Source organism: Triticum dicoccoides, chromosome 5A (assembly GCF_002162155.2).
Source record: "Triticum dicoccoides isolate Atlit2015 ecotype Zavitan chromosome 5A, WEW_v2.0, whole genome shotgun sequence".
Taxonomy (NCBI): domain Eukaryota; kingdom Viridiplantae; phylum Streptophyta; class Magnoliopsida; order Poales; family Poaceae; genus Triticum; species Triticum dicoccoides.
The window spans coordinates 430015443-430032680 of record NC_041388.1 but is presented as its reverse complement, the minus strand read 5'-3'; the positions used below and the strand labels follow the sequence as shown (position 1 = coordinate 430032680).

At 45.8% G+C, this 17238-nt stretch overlaps 2 protein-coding genes and 1 pseudogene across 2 annotated transcripts; 1 reads left to right on the top strand and 2 right to left on the bottom strand.

Moving 5' to 3' along the window:
* Positions 1–3671: 3671 nt before the first annotated feature.
* LOC119302090 lies at positions 3672–6760 on the bottom strand (annotated as a pseudogene).
* A 2230-nt stretch (positions 6761–8990) lies between these two features.
* LOC119302091 (FBD-associated F-box protein At1g66310-like) lies at positions 8991–13013 on the top strand. The gene is made up of 5 exons (XM_037579107.1): positions 8991–9121; positions 9766–9872; positions 11343–12170; positions 12251–12400; positions 12482–13013. The coding sequence occupies exons 1-5, from the start codon at positions 9028–9030 to the stop codon at positions 12851–12853; spliced, it is 1551 nt and encodes a 516-aa protein (XP_037435004.1). The 5' UTR covers positions 8991–9027; the 3' UTR covers positions 12854–13013.
* Positions 13014–14285: 1272 nt separating this feature from the next.
* On the bottom strand, positions 14286–16634 carry LOC119299703. The gene is made up of 5 exons (XM_037576863.1): positions 16556–16634; positions 16280–16386; positions 15174–16022; positions 14934–15002; positions 14286–14814 (listed from the first exon to the last, which is right to left on the bottom strand). Exons 1-5 carry the CDS (start codon positions 16632–16634, stop codon positions 14401–14403), a joined length of 1518 nt encoding a protein of 505 aa, XP_037432760.1. The 3' UTR covers positions 14286–14400.
* Between the last annotated feature and the right edge of the window lie 604 nt (positions 16635–17238).

Below are 17238 nucleotides of genomic sequence, written 5' to 3'. Positions count from 1 at the left end.
CCGCAGTCACAGCGGGAGTGTCGTGGACGCAAGTGACGAGGCGGACGCTGTTGACTAGAGTTGTTGTCGATGAGTTGCTGTAGACGTAGTCATTAAAGTCGAAGTAACCGATCATGATGATGTAGCCGTGGTCGAGGTAGTCATGGTCGATGGTGTGGTCGTCGTGGATGATGAAGCCGCACAAAGCCGGAGGCGCAAAAAAAATGCGCTATGACGGAGCTGCAGACGTGGACGATACACCTTGCGGGTGTCAGAGGGTGCCGTCGGCGATGAGTCCACCGATTTTGCCAAGACCGGAGGAAGCTCATCGAGCACACATCGGTTTTGCCAGAACCGTGTGGCCGTGTAGGGTCGTCACTGTAGTGACGCCGTGTCGATGCAGTCGTGCCGTCGTGGATTACGCGGAAGATGTCGTTGTCGTGACGCGGTCATTGCCGCCGTCGAGGTCGCGCCTTGCAGAAAAGTCTGTCAGAGGATGCTAGATGTCCATCTTGTGGACGAGGCGGCGGCGGCGGTGTGTTGACGATGATGCTGGTGAAGACCATGTTGATGGAGACCTTGGCGATGAAGTGTCGGCTATGGCGTTGCAACCGCATGTCGACGATGATGTCGCTTGAAGGCATCCCTCGCGGCGATGATGTGTCGATGCCGTGTCGCGCCGGAGAAGTCGATGAAGACTTGCATCTCTCTCCACACCGGCCTAGCGTGTGGACGATGCATGTCATGGTCGCTTCTCGTACATGTGCTCAATGAAGATTTTTTTTTTATTGGGCGTGATGTAGACGTACAGCTCGATGATGTGGCGTGGGTCGGTGTAGATCGCTCGGTGAAGATAGCTTGGTGCAGCGGTTATGGACGTGGCTCGAAGAGTGTGGTGGGCGACGGTGCAGGTTTGCCGGCTTGATGCAGATGTAGTGTAGGACGACGTCGATGCAGGATTGCTAGGTGAGCCGTCCGCTGAACCTTGACGTAGTCTTGGGCTCTTGGCCACACGTACGTGTAGAACCCACCTTGACGGATCAGTACCTGCATACATGCGTCTGAGATAACATGCGAGTTAAGTCCCTCACGTGATCGGAACGCCCGTCGCCGCGTCCACGTGTGCAGCCACCTGCGTCGCTGGGCGCTCGCAGCCGCCGTACCGAGCGAGCCATGCAGGACATGGTGCTTGTCGATGCAGATTGCGTTGGGAGGTGTCGGGCCGATGCGTGGCTCGAAGTCAAGGGGGGCGTCGCTCGTGGCCAGCCCTCCTGGCCTGCACTCGTCCTCGCGTGCGCGCGTATGAGCACGCCCGTCGCCGCATCAGCGTGTGCGACCGCCTGCCCATCGCTGGCCGGAGCTTAAGGTCGGTGCAGATGTACCCTTAGTGCCGAATACACTGTGTCCGCCGCATGTGAATGTAGTTGATGAAGCCGGTTAGATCAGATCGGAGCACCCCGCTCCGGAGTTGGCTCATTGTGCAACGAGAGGATGATCGATTTGCCCGCCCTGTCTCTTGGCAGCTGCCGCCTGCACCGCTTCTGTTGGATTTTCTTCACCGGAATTTGAGGGTTGACGAGTTTATTTGGTAGCTAAAAAAATGATCTAAGAGAATTTCAGAAATTGGCGAATTTATCTAAACTAAGAAATTGATCTAATCTACGGAACCGATATGATCAGTGATCGATCGGGTGCCGCGCCCCCGGGAAGAGAAGATTAATCTCCCCGAGGGCGGCGCGCTGCGGAAGTGGAGGAAGGTCCTAGGATCGGCGTCGTTGGACAAACCGCTCTAATACCATGTGGAAAATATGAAACCCTAGAATTATGTGTTGTATTGATTTGACTCTTGTGTAGGGTATATATAGGAGTACAAGAGGGATAGAGACTTGGAGTACAAGACAAGTTACATATGGTTTAAACTAATTCTATCTCTATCTCCTTGTCTCTAACTTAAACCCAATTATATTTCTAACAGTTATCATCCTTCTTCCCCGGTCCATCCCTGGGCCGTCTCTAAATCAAAAATCAAGAGCGAGATCACCAATTCTTACTTCTCCCACGATCGGGTCCTGTCAGAACCATCGGCAGGTGTCTCCGGCGGCGGCGGCGCGGCGCCAGAGCTTACCACAAAGGCCAGGACGAATGCGCACATGGGGATCCGGCGGATGAAGAGCAGCAGCTTCAATTCGTATCCGGAGCTGAGTCTGGGCATCCTACTTATCAATTCCCTGCACCCGATCCATCCTCGCTGTAAGCTGGGGCGAAAGCCTTCTTCAAACCCCCTGTGAAATCCAGTACTAATTCTTTCAAAGCATCACATATCCGCTCGTGTACCGTGTTGAATCAAGCACCCAGTTCTTTCTTCTACGCTTCAGTTCAGTTACTCTTTGCGACACCTGACGATGAGATGAGAATACCACTCAACTGAAATATGAACAATGCATACATGAGTTTCAGCTACTCCCTCTGTTCAGAAATACTTGTTTTTAGATACATTTTCTTTTATCCATTTTGATGACAAGTACTTTCGGACGGAGGGAGTATATCTTAGACCCCCAGTGCTGGCTGAAGACACTTGGTATGTGTTTAAAACAACCAGCAGTACCAAAGTAGACAAATACGTAGGTGATTGTATCGGATTAATGAGCGCAATTACAATAGCCTCCAGTTCATTGTAATAAGTACTTTCAGAAATGCAGTGCAGAATGTTTATGCTCTCGTCTCAGTTGGTTCATTGGCTCCATCAGCATGTTTGTATTGGTCTTGGAATTAGAAGTTTCAGAAATGCAGTGCAGAATCTAATCCCTCCGTCCTATAATGTAAGACGTTTTTTGGACACCACACTAGTATCAAAAAACATCTTACATTATGGGACAGAGGAAGTAGTATATAGCTTAATACAGCAGATCAACCAGTGTCTTGGCATCAGAACTTTCAGAAAAAACAGTGTAAGAGTACAGGTCGGTACAGCAAACCAAAACATGTGTGCAGTATAGCAGGTTCAGAGCTTCCATTGTTTGAGTACAGCACAACACATAATTCGCCATAAGAAGATTACCGATGAACAGGCACCCACAATTTTTAACTGATCTCCGTTTGTGTTGATTTCTTTACCTTTTCCCTAGGGATTTATAATATTTGTTTCTAAATACCATAGTTGACCTTAGTTGAGAATTTTCAAATTTGAAAGGGCAACCTATGGACTAAAGCGTGATCTACAAATGAATTTGCATTATCATATACGTACATCTTTCATAAGTCATTGGAACTGAACAGATGGAGGTCCCATAAATAACAAGCTAATCCAATGAAGGATGAATTTATATTTGTCGGCAATAAAATTTGGAAGAACAATGGTACCAGGGCCCTTCGATCTAGCATCAAGATCAGCCACATGCACGGTCATTTGACTAGGTCAAACCTAACTTTATACACGAATTCTACTGAAAAATTGCATTGTTTACAACCTAGTACCTAGCATGTCCGTACCGGGAGGCACACCCAGCTTCTGGTAATCTGGCTTAATGAAAGATTGAACTCAAAACAGAGACACATATAAAGAGCAACACAGAGAGATGTCTTTCTCTCTCTTCACAACAAAATTTTCCTTTTATGGGACGAAACATTTCCAAACTCGACGGATCATTTGTCAAAGGGTCTGCTGAGTGTTGACCTGGGTCAATAAAGCTGAATTGCTTGGGGTTTACAAAACTCAAGAAATCAAATACACAAGAGATTGTCATAATAAATAAATAAACACATCAAATGACATGGAATTGGTTAAGTTACAGATGAGAGGCGGTTCAACGGGATAAATCTAAAAATATGTAACAGAGGGATGTCTTGGGTGCACCCGTGCGGCGTCCTTGAATGCTGACTCCATAGTATCGTGTATATGTTTCAGATTATTACTGCTTGAAACAGTAGTAATACTCAAGCCAATGTCCCGGAGGCAGGGCAGGCACTCCATGCCAGTTGGTGTGGCGCTTCTCCACTCTTGCCAGTCGAATGCCAGAGCGAGCCTTTGCAGCTTGGGCATAGCTCCTGGCTCGAAGCTCAGGTTCGCGGTGACATCTTCATCGGACCGGAAATCAAAGCACTCTAGAACCGGGAACAACCCCGTGCTTACCACCACCTTGTCATGGGAGACGTCCGACACGTAGAACCTGGCGAAGACGAGGGAGGGAAGCTTTCCAAGAACACGAACCTTGTCACTCGGCAGGTACACGACACGCAGAGAGAGGATCCGGAGGCAGCGTAACTCACCAATCCATTTGGGAACTATACTAAATGATAAACCTTCCAAATGGATTGTCTGGAGGTAGGGTGGAGGATCGGATAATGAGTCCGGCTAGCTGTCATAGCCATCGTATTTATGCCAGCACTCGAGGGAGAGGTGCTTGAGGTTTCGAAGCATTCCAATGGAGGAGAGCAAAGCATCGAAACATTCAATCGTCATGCCTGGGTAGTAAGTGGGCACACGTAACTTCAATTCCTTCAGATTAGTCAGCTCGCTAAGGCCTTTGATTTCCTTGAGGGAACTCCCTGACATGTCCGAACAATGCAGGGTGCGAACTGATTTCATGTTCTGGATCCCTTCAGGAAGCAATGTGCACTCTGGAAGTATCAAATGAAACAAGTTGGCCAAGCAAGTGATATCCGATGGGAACCTTTGTATGGGCCGGCAATGTAACTCAAGAGTTTCCAAATGCACAAGCCCTTGAATTTCTGCAGGGAGCGCTACTTCTGCGGACAGAGCTGAAACCTTCAAATACCTTAGTAGAAACAAATGGCCAGTTGCCCTGAGGTCGATTGTCGTTTTCCAGTTAAACGGAAACTCAAAAGCAAGCACCCGTAGATACTTAAATTGTGGAAGAGGAAGCATGTACTTGGACTCTCCAAACTGTGTATATGATCGGACTTGTGACATGCTAGTAGCAAGGGCCTTCGACATTGCACCACCAACACTTGATTGGAGAGATAATCGACGAACTTTGTACTCACAACTATTAAATCTTGCCATGTCTTCATGCTTATATGCCACACTGATGAAATTATCCTCTGTACTCTTGCTTAGGATCAAATCAAGCATCATATCATGTATCCTGCATGTAATTACATCCCCATAGCATGTTTTCTCAGGCTGAATCAGACCTCTATTGATAAGCTCAACGAAATAACTCTTGGCAACGTCTTCCAAATCTGCTCCATGCAAATTACAAACAAATCCTTCGGCGATCCATTGTCGAACTAGGTCATCCCTAATGATCAAACGGTCTTCTGGATACATGCCAAGATACAAAAAACATGGTCGGAGATGAATAGGAAGATGTGTGTAGCTAAGGTTTAGTATACCTCTCATCTCTTCCAATGTGGGTTTTGTGGCAAACTTCGCGCCAAGAGAATTGTTTATGCTCTCCCACTCATTTGAAGATCCTGCTTCATGGCAAGCTAATAGGCTAGCTATGGTGATAATTGCAAGTGGCAACCCGCCACACTTCTTGAGAATTTCAACTGAAATTTCTTTGAATTGTACCGAGCCGACATTTTCAGACCCAAATACTCTATTAAAAAATAATCTCCTTGAGTCTTGCTCTCCAAGGGGCTTCATTATGTAAATGCAGGCACGGTCATTGCGACACGCCCTGGCAGCTATATTATCCAATCGTGTGGTTATCATTACTCTACTTCCATTATCATTTTCCGGAAAGGCACAATTAATAATGTTCCATGCCGATTGATCCCACAAGTCAGCCAATAAAATGAAGTACCTGTTGCAATTTTTGCACAAGTTATTCATACATTATATTAGGATATGATTATAAGGTATAGAGAAAAGCATGAAAACTAAAACGAAGGAAACAAACATAATAAAGGATGGTGACCATTATCTTTAAAAAATAAGCGGAACATATAGAAATATGGCGAAGTTTGAAATGAAAGGAAAGCTCAGGGTTCTATGTCCATAATTCCCTAATTTTGTTGTCCCAAATTATAATGACTTATATGCTTGCCACATAGAGGTTGATTTATTATAATGCACTATAAGAGTAATAAGACATATAAAAAAAGGCTTTGTGCTTACAATTTTTATCCTAATACTAATCTTTATGAACTAGCACCACTTTTTTTGTAGTGAAACCACCACACTTTGCATTGACCTAACAAAATATCTTCGTCATGACGCATCGGTACAACTGTTTAAAGTTACACACTAAAGCATGACAAAAACTTTTAGATAACCTTTCGGGAAATCACACAACTATCGAGAGAAGAACAGATACCTTTTATGTTTGAGGTGTTCTCTAAGCTGGTCAATGAAGTCTTGCAGCTCGTGAGCATGAGAAGACTCCTCCAGTCCAAGCTTGAATTGTAGGCCACCAAGAAGGCTTTTCATATCAGGTCTTTGGGAGACCGAAATAAATGCCTTACAGTTATATTGCTCTCCAATCTCATTGTACACTTGTTTGGCAAGTGTAGTTTTACCCACACCTCCGAACCCCACAATAGAAACCACTTTGAGTTTCTTATGTGAATCAGTTAACCAACTGACAAGCTCTTCTTTTGGTCCATCAATACCTACCAGGCATGCCGCATCATTGTAGATCGCCGACATCCGGGTATCCACAACCGCAACACCACGACTCGAATTGATGCAATCATCAATCTTGTATCTCTCACGTCGAGCACTTGCTTCCACCGCAAGAACCTTGAGCTCCTGGATCCTCTTCGCTGATGGGAGAGTTGCTGCTGATGCTGCTGGGTTTGGACGGAGAGAAGCCGATCAGCTCGGCAGAGGGCAGAGAGAATGGGACGGCCGGAGAGATGCTCAGCTCGACCGAGGACGGGAGAAGCGGATATTTCGTCTGAGAGTGGCCATGATAACGCAGCACGTTAGGCAGCTCGTATGGTGGAGCGAAGAGTCTCGACGGGTAAGCGGTCCGACGACTACGACGATGACCCGAGCTAGTAAAGGCGACAACCCACAAGCAGCACGCGCGTTCCATAAATGAAGCAAGAAAAATTTGAGTCGTCGAAAGTGATACTACGTTGCCTACCCCTTCGCTGAAGTGCTTCCAGAGCACGCATGCGTATGCGTTGGCAAATTTGAAAATGGTGGATTGACGCCTTTGACGAGCACTCATGATTTTTATTGTAGGCACCTCCTACGTGTTATGCGAGGAGAGGGCTTACGTAGGCCGCCCTGAAATTCTTTTTTTTTTTGGCAATTCAGAGAGCTTTTGTTCAAACCAAAAGCATTCCTAGGACAATTAGCTAATAAACTGGTCACTAGGAAGCTTAAGTTCACATTGAGCGAGCTGAGAAATCACTAAGGGCATCTCTAACACGGATCCTTAAACTGTCTGCATACGTTCGGACCGGGCTGTCCTGACGTGTTGTGTCATCCAACACGGGTCTGTATCGATCCAGTGAGCGGTCCGGACATACTTTTCCCCCACACCAGAGACAAATTAAGGAGGCTTTTACGGGCGTCTGGACCGCTGCCACGCCCGCTCCTACCCATCCTGACCTATCAAAAAACCCCACCCGACTCTCCCGCGCATAGACTTTCAATGCATGCGCCGCTTCCGTGCCGCATCAATGTCGGCCCAGAGCACACAGCGGCCGGCATTGATGTCGCGATGTGACCAGGCGAGAGGGAGGAGCGCTGCTCGCCACCGCCCGTGTCCCAATGCGATCGCCACGAAGGCGCGTGATCGCCTTCGCCGCTACCTCGGTGGCAGTAGCGGCGGCGCCAACTCTTCGTCCTCCTGGAGCGCCCTAACGGCACAGGAGTACGCTGACAGGGAGCGGCGCCGACGGGACAGACACAACACGGCGCGCTGGTCAGAGTTCACGGACTCCGACATCTTGCCACCACACATCGCGGCAGACACGGAGTTGGCGTATGCCTGGGCCCTGGACTGCTCCGCCGCTGCCTGGACAGGGAGATGGCCAAGTATGGTGATGAGTGGTCCCTCAGCGAGACCGACGTCGCCAACGCCGCCTCCTCTAAGGTCCGCCGCCCTCGTCGTCGGTGGCCACGGCCGCCGTGAGTACGACCTAGGAGGAAGCAGAGAGGATCACCTGCGAGCGTTAGGCGGCTGCCGGGAAGCCCTCCGTGACGCCGCCCCCTTCCGCTACCCGAAGCCCGACTCCGACGTGGGATCCGGCGATGATGACGGAGAGGAGCCGCCATCCAGCCCGACATGGCCTACAAGGTCACCGTCAAGTATATGGTAGTTTAGTGTTTTTGTTTTAAGGTTTTTAGTTCACCGGACGAAAAATACCATCCGGTTTTACGTAAAAATTATCCTAGTTTAATACATATTTCAAAAATGGTAAACATGTATATTTTTATGTGTAAGAAAAAATCTTGAATGTGTGCCGAAAAAATGTTAGCACGTGTTGAATAAAAGATCAATTGATGAAAATCGAGAAAAAAGAACAAAGAAAAATAAAAAAACCAACAATTACCAAAATGGAAAACAAAGAAAAGAAAACAAAATAGATGAAAAACCAAAGAAACCAATGCGAAAGAATGAAACCAAGAAAGAAAAAAACTCAATGAAAAACGAGAAAGAAATAATAAGTAAAATAAAGAAAAACAGAAAAAGGGTGAAAACCAAGAAAGAAATGAAGGAAACCAATAAAATACAAAGAAAACAGAAAAAGGGAGAAAACCATAAATAAAAAAATGGAAAACGATAAAAACAAAAAAACAAAAAACTGAAAAAAACGGAGAAAAAAAATAAAAAAATAGGAAAAAAACAAATTCGAACCACGAAGCAGTCTATCGGTGCCAGCCTTGAAGAAAAAAGGATAAATGGGCCGGCTCAGTTGCTATGCAAGATAAGAAGTTCTTCGGGCGACAGAAAGCTACGGTGTCGCGCCGAGCGAGAGATATAGCTTCCTTGTTTCCACTCTGAGGCCCAATAAAATCAGTCTAAGCGAAAAGGCCCAATAAAATCCGTCGAGGTAGCTTGGGTGGCGGCGCCGAAGCGATTTCCTCCCCTGGCCTGGCCCCTCGATCCCTCTCGGCATACCATGGGGGTGCTGGCGCTGGGGCGGCTCATCTCCGCGCAGCGGGAGCGGCGGCGGCAGCGGCAGCGGCAGCGACGTCGCCGGATACGAGCCCGTGGTGAGGCCTCTCTCTCTCTCTCTGCTCTGCTCTGCTCGTCCCTGCTACTTTTGTAACCATGTCCTGCCATCAGTAGAAGAGTACCTCTTCTGTCGCGTTTGCTGATTAGGGTTCCTTGTCCAGAAGAACAAAAGTAAAAGGAGACATATGTTAGAGTTAACTCCAATCGCCTCGACTAGCAACTACGCGGTTAGGGATTAAACCTTTTTTGAGGCAGGCTAGGGTTTAAAACCCTTTTTCAGGCAGGCTGGGAATTAAACTTGTGATCAAGGACCAGATTTTTTTTGTGTGTGTGTGTACATGATAAGGATCTCACTCGCAGATGGTTGAATGTTCTGGTGCACTGATAGAGGGTTAAACCTGTGAGATGTTGCGGAAGGATAGGGATCTCGCTCGCTGATGGGTAAAATCAATTGTTCCATCAGATTTGGCACAAATGTGTGAGACTGGGGAGTGGTTGTACTGTTCTGCAAAAAAACCGAAAAAAAACCATATGCTCTGGTGAACTGGATTCTCAAAGGCACTAGAGCTCTTGTGTAAAAGTTGGATGCCAGATCGAAATTGGACCTTTTGTTCTATGCAAGTGTGTACCTTTGTTGCTTTCTTCTGTTAGCATTTGTCCTTATAACAATTATGTGTTGCAGATGATCGAGTTCCTTTGTTGGTGAAAAGAGGACGCTCATCCTGGGAGCAAGATGATCGTTTTCAGGGTAGGAAAAGAGTTAAATACTCGGGACCAGACATTCCACAGGTATGAATAGTGGAAGATTTTGGTTGCAAGTAAATAAAATGTCACCATCACTGCCCTGCTGCACAAATTTTTGGACCTGTGTTGGCTCGGTAAAGATGTATTTCCTGTGTCAGTAACTCCTCTTCTATATTTTACAAAGGGGAGAGATTAATGTTGGGGCTTTAACTTTCTGGAAAACTGTCTGTCATGAGTCTTGGATGCCCTGCCACCTTTGATGTTGGATAGAATTCCTATAGGCCCTTATCAGCAATTCCTTGTCCTATAGGCCCCTATGCAGTTTATGCTTACCTGAATTCTTAGTGTGTGACTTGTTGCTAGTATCTATCGCATATAGCACATTTCTTGGTTATATGGCCACTCTTGCTACCGTCTAGCGCCTGAGTGTATATCTACCGAAATACATTTAAGATAGGATATCCCACCTCGTGGGCAATGTGCTTCTCAAACTCTGTAGATATGTGATTGTGATGTCCCACCAGTCTTATAATGTCATTTGTAACATGTAGAAGGTCCAAGACTGGCTGAAAATTGTAATGTCATTTCTACCATGTAGAAGTTGCACGTTCGTGCTTTTCTTTGCTGTATTGGCCTATCTATAGCATGCTATTGTGCAGTAGACACCATTCGAAGCAATTTGTTTACAGAGATGCATAGGAAGCCGATACTATTGGCTACCCCCATGACTAACTCAAGAATATATTTCTTAGTTGCCATCTATAGCAGTCTTCTAGGAAAACCATTATAAACATGTAGGAAAAAGGAATGCCCTATCTTCCTCACCAGTGCATCTGTGCATGCTTGCATACAGTTGACTGCTCAGGTTTGGATGGTGTTGTGCTTGTTGTCATCCGTTAAGTCTGGCCTTCGGGCAGATTGTGACTAGAACATTATACTAGTTATAATTAGGCTCAGGGCTCAGGCTTCCCGGAAACAAAGTAACATGATTAAACCATGAGCAGCACAAGCTTGGACCCATATCAAATATGCATACTCGCTTATTCAGACTAGAAATTTGGGGAAAATAATCCGTCTATACTACTTAACACAAGTGGGACTTTACTGCACTCTTGAATATTGTTTCCTATAATCAGGTTCCTGCAAGACCAAATTTTATATGTGATCCGTCTGCAGTTTCCATACAGTTCAGTGTAGAGTATTGATTCCTCTATTATGTGTGTAGAACATCAATATCTGGTCTCTTCAATCTCTTCTCATCTCATTTACCATGTTGTGTGTCATATATCTTTGTGGGTAGCTGCTAGAGTTGTTGCGTGAGCTTTCTGGCTGATTAAATATTAAATGGTATTTGTGCAATGTAGAAGTTACATGTTTGTTGCTGTTTCTTTGGACATTATTTTCTTCCCAACGAATCGCACCACATGTCCTTTTTTTCTTCTCCTTTCCATAGTCAAAAGTAATCATTATCCTTTGGAAATCCAGTGTTTAACTCTTCAATGCTTGGGCATGCAGAAAATTTGGCGCCATATAATCTCACTAGTACCAATGCAAGATGCTGCTCGTGCTGCCTGTGTCTCTCATGCCTTTCTACGTTGTTGGAGGTTCTACCCCAACATTGGATTTAGTAACTCGACTGTAGGCTGCAATGGAGTTCTTACAAAGGCTGAAACAGCAAGAAAATTCGCCAGCAAAGTTAACCAAGTTCTGAAAAACCACTCTGGCATTGGCTTGAAGAGTATCAAGCTTGAATTCCTTGGCCACAATTCCAGCGACTGTTCTTCTCTCGATAGCTGGCTTCGGGTTGCTATTACATCGGAGATTGAAGAACTCAGCCTTATGCTGTCTTCAGAGGTGGCAACATACAGATTCCCGTGCTCACTTTTATCTGGTCTGAGGGGGAACTCGATTCGGTATGTACACCTCTCGGGTTGTGTCTTCCGTCCTGTGGTCAGACTCAGCTGTTTCAGAAGCCTGATGAATCTGCGCCTGTATCATGTGCGTATCAGTGAGGACGAGTTAGGATGCCTTCTTTCCAGTTGTTCTGCTCTGGAGCTGTTTGCATTTGGGTACTGCAATGAAATAACTTGCCTGAAGATACCCGACATACTGCAGCGCCTCCACGACCTACAAGTGGTCGGATGCAACGCTCTACGAGTGGTAGAGAGCAAAGCCCTGAATCTCTCCAGTTTTTACTTTGGTGGTAAACGAGAACAACTTTCACATGGAGAGCAATTGAAGAACTTAACAATGCCGCATCCACGTGCCCTCGATAATGCTCATGCCATGCTTCCGACTACTATGCCGAATCTTGAAACTCTTGACATAAGTTTGCGTCTCAAGGTATATTCATCTGACAGATATATGTATATGAAAATGGTATATCTTGCTTGATAATTAACCTCAGATATCTCTTTATACAGGCTGATACCCCCATGATGCATAGCCAATTCCTCCGCATCAAGTACCTGAGGATAACTGTTGATGGATATGCATTTCCTCGTATCAATGATTATATTTCCCTGGTTCCTTTTCTGGATGCTTCTCCTTGCTTGGAGTCCTTTTTCTTGCAAGTAAGTTAATGCTCATCCTGCAAAGGTATCCAGTGACTATAAATGGCAGAACCGTTAATTTAATTGGCTTTTCATCTTTAGGCAGCAGAACCCATGGAGCATGAGTCAATTTTCAGAGATCCCTCGCCTCTGAGGCGGATGCCAGGACACCGCCATGACAAGCTGAAGAGCGTGACAATCATCGGCTTTAACTCTGCAAAGAGCTTGATCGAGCTAACGGTTCATATCATCGAGAATGCAGGGTCACTAGAGTCCCTTACATTGGACACCGCTGATTGTTCTCTTGGATGTTCTGACAGCGAGACGAAGAGATGCTCTACCTTGGGCCAGAGTACTCTCATGGAAGTTCCTAGAGCGCTCTTTGCTATCCGAAGGTATGTGGAGGGCATAGTTCCCTCTGCAGTTAAGTTGGCTGTTCTGGAGCCTTGCACCCGCTGCTGCGATGCTTCTTGAGTTTTAGATGTCAAGCTATATTAGTATTTTGCATGATGTTTATGTGATTTTAGATGGGATGTGATCGAGCGAGACCCTTTACCTGGAGTAGTACAAGTGCGTATTTCACTTGTAAATCAATTATGAAACAACAATATTAATGGTTATTACCGACGCTTTAGATGTTCAGTTCTGATAATATCTGGTAATTGATAATAAATCAAAAACAGTCAAACAGTTTTCAGAAATGTGATGTATGAGGTAGCAGGCCATGTACAGATGGAGTTCAGATTTGTTCCAAATGTCAGCACCTTGTAAGCCTTAAGGTGGTATGAACTGGAGGCAACAGTTTGTATTGGTCTTGGCACTAGAACTTTCAGAAATGCAGCGCAGAATCTACTTCAGTACAGCAAATCAAACTGTGTCCTGGCATCAGAACTTTCAGAAATCCAGTGCAGGAATACAGTTCGGTACCGCAAACCAAAACAGGTCTGCAGTATAGCAGGTTCAGACTTCAGAGCCGCTATTTATCAGTACATTATATAATGTCCCATGACAAGAATCACAAGATTTAATGAAAGGGGGAGAGAAGTGTCCCTTTTACCGAGACGCCAAAGGGCAGCGCCTGGGGAACCCCAGGGCCTTTGCATCTTTAAACTGATGCAACAAAGATTTTTATTTTTTTAGGAAGGAAGGTGCTCTACCTTGATGCATCTGTTTAACACTTATTTCCACTTCATCTGTCTTTTTTGCTTTTCATCACTAATATTAATGTGCATCACTGATGCTTAAGATGTTTAGTTCTGATAATAATATTTGGTGGTAATAGATAATAAATCAGAAACAGCAAAACAGTTTCAGAAATGCGATGTACTTATGAGGTAGCAGGGCCATGTACAGATGGAATACAATTGTCAGCAGCCTTTAAGTTGGTATGAACCGGAGGCAAACAGTTTGTATTGGTCTTGGCATTTGGAACATTCCGAAACGCAGCGCAGAATCTAGTTCAGTGTGGCAAATCAACCAGTGCCTTAGCATCAGAACTTTGATAAGTACGATGCAGGAATACAGTTCAGTACAGCAAACAAAACAGGTGTGCAGTATAGCACAGTCGAAACGTCCAGAGTTCCCATTTTTAAGTAAGGGTGGGAGGGTGGGAGGAGCTGCTCTACTGAAACACATATTTCAAACAAACAAAGATGCTCTAGCATTTTTTCAAAATAAGGTGCTCTACCTTGATGGATATGTTCAACACTTATTTCCACTTCATCTGTTTTGTTCACTTTTCCTGCATGTTCAGTCAGGATGAAACATGTCTGCTATAAATGATCACTTGCAGTAGCATACAGGTCAAGGCAAAGATGAGATGTCAGATGTGTGTCACCATTCCAAGATAGACAGTACGCCAAATGTAAGAAACTATAAAGATTCACAACAATGTTTAATGGCACCTGATACAGCAATATTAAGTACATCGGACAGTCTGGTAAACAAAGTTTACAAGAATGTAATATCACAGACCCCTAGACGTCGGACAGCTCTTGAAAGTAACATGGCAACTAAAACATCTAATCATTAAACATCAGATAGAATGGTTTGACACCTGATTCTTTCAAAAGATGGCATCGTCCGCAAGGCTCCGGAACATTTAACTTGACTGTAGAGGGAACATTCCCCTCAATGTATTTTTTCACAGCCAAGACTGATTTATGTGCCTTCACTATAGCTGTACTTGTCAGGGGACTGCATTTTCTGCCCGGTTTACTGCCAGAACACCTGTAATTAGCTGGACTAGCATCCACTGTAAGGGACTCAAGTGACGTTGCGTTCTCGAGAAGATGACATGTTAGCTCAATCATGCTCTTTTGGGGGAAGAAACCAATGATCTTCACACTCTTGAGGCTCCCATGGCAGTGTTGTGGCATTCGCCTCAGAGACGAGGGATCTCCCTCAAACCAGTCATCCATGGGATGCTCGATTACCTTAAGATCAAAAGCCAAGGTATTTAAATTGATGATCCAAACATGGTTATTAGACAATCTTTGCAGGATGAACAGTGATTTGTTTCCTTTTTTGAAGAAAGGGTGAACAGCAAACTTACATACAAGCGAAACGTCTCGAGGGAAGGAGAAGCATCAAAAAAATGAACCAACGACAAAAAATCGTAGTCCTGGTGAAAATATGATCCACTAATAAGAACAATACTCAAGAACTTGAGGTGGAGGAACTTGCTAGATGCCAGCGAGGAATTGACTATCTGCATAAAGATGACTCAGGTTAATTATTCCAACATTCGGCTACTGTTATATGGACATTCGCCAACTTAAGAGCAAGAGCATACCTCATGAGAAGATTGTATGTTAAGTGTCTCAAGATTCGGCACACGTGAAGGAAGGTTCTCAATAGCATAATTGATGGCATAATCCTGCCTCAACTGCACGTCCTTCACTTTCGACTCTCCAACTGAGACTTGTACTTGTTCACCTGCTTCTAACCAAAATCTGGAGAGATTTGGAGCTTTGTTCTCTATCACTTGAAGATTCGTGCATCCAGACACCTCCAGGAAGCTGAGCCGCTGCAGCAGGCAAGGTATCTCCAGGCGAACTATATCATCACAATATACAAGCTTCAGGTGTTCCAAAGCAGTGGAACTGGACAGAAGGCATCCTAACTCCTCCCCCGTGATACGCACATCGCGCAGATACAGCGTTTTCAGGCTTCTCAAACCAAGTTGAAATGTGGGACGCAAGGCGCATCTGAAAAGGAAAAGCTTCTGAATCGAGCCCCCACACCTGTCAGATAGTAGTGTGCATGGGAAATCAAAGCTCGCCTCTTTCGACCATACTAGAAGCTCGAGTTCTTCGGTCCTTGGCGTAAGAGCAATCTGGAGCCATCTATCGAGACGACGATATGGTTTACCAACAAGAGGAGGAACATGGTAGTCAAGCTTCAGTTTCGTCACGGCGGCATCGCCCGGGCGGTTCCTCAGAACACGGTCGATTTTGTTGTTGTAGTCTATTATAGTAGCGTTCGATCCCGGTGCTTTTAAATCTTCTTTCGGGCACATCGTTTCGTTGGTGAAGGTGAGGTTGGGACGGCACCTCCAGGACTGCATGAAGGAGCGAGAAACACAGGCGGCACGGGCGGCGTCTTGCATTGACAGCAGGGAGCGTATCTGACACCAAATGTCCTGCGTGCAAAAGTAATAAGAACTGGCCATGCATCTCCCAAAATTCTTCTAAACAAGAGATATGGGTTCAAGTTTATTACAACTTCAAATGCTCCGGCCGGAACTGGAAGCATGATGTGCATATATGATGCAGTTTTGCTAACTAAAATAGTGAAAGAACAATTTTTAGTGAGCTAGCTAGCACGGGTAAAAATGCTTTTGTGCTGGTGTTTTAGTTGCAATATATACAAGTTTTTCATTAGCACTTGATACCATACCTCAGGAAGATCTGGCCCTGAGTATTTCATCCGTTTCCCACCTTGTGAATCTTCATCTTGTTGCCGGGACGAACATCCTCTTTTCACCGACATGGGAGCGGATCCATCTGCAGCAACACATTGTTCTTGCAGCAATCAGTTCACTCCCTTGACAAAATAAATAAATCGGATTTTTCTTCCGGAGAAGGAACCCTAAGCGGCAAGCAGGGCAACTGGGCAAGCACGGTTGAAGAGAGAGATGCCGTGCCGCCGGACGTGAACAGGCAGGGCCTTTACCACGGGCCTGGACTTGGCGGCGCCGGCCCCGGTCCCGCCGCATGGCCATTATGAGCCGCTCCATCGCCAGCGCCCCCATGGCACGTCCCCTCTGTTTCGGTTCCGTGAAGCGCGACGCAGGTTCGTCGTCGGCCTCGAGGGAGGGAGGGAGGAGACGGAGCAGCGCAGCCGTGCAGGACACCGCCAGGAGCACCTCGTGCTTCCAGGAGAACTTTCCGCAATATAGACTCCTGATCCGGTTCAGATAGGTAGACACCGGAGCCGGAGCGGCAGACATGGGGTCGCTGGCGATGAAGCGGCTCATCATGGCCATGGCCATGCAGCGGGGCCGGCAGCGTCGCAAAGCCCGAGCCCGCGGTAACAAACTCTCACTCTTCTTCATGTCATGTCCGGCGGCATCTGTAAACGAATCTCCTCCTCTCTTGCCGTGCTCTCTGTCTAGGGTTGCTCTTCTTTTTCTCTGTCATCAATGGATTGGAACTCTGTTGTTTTCTTCTCTAATCTATTCTCTACGTCCCATAATGTAAGATGTTTTTTAATATTAGTGTAGTGTCAAAAAGTGTTCTATATTATGGAACAGAAGGAGTAAGTATCAATGTGTGCTTACAAGAATGATCTGTCGTTGCAGATGCATCGACTCCCATGTCGGCGGAAGGCGAATGTTCATCCCAGTCCCGGCATCA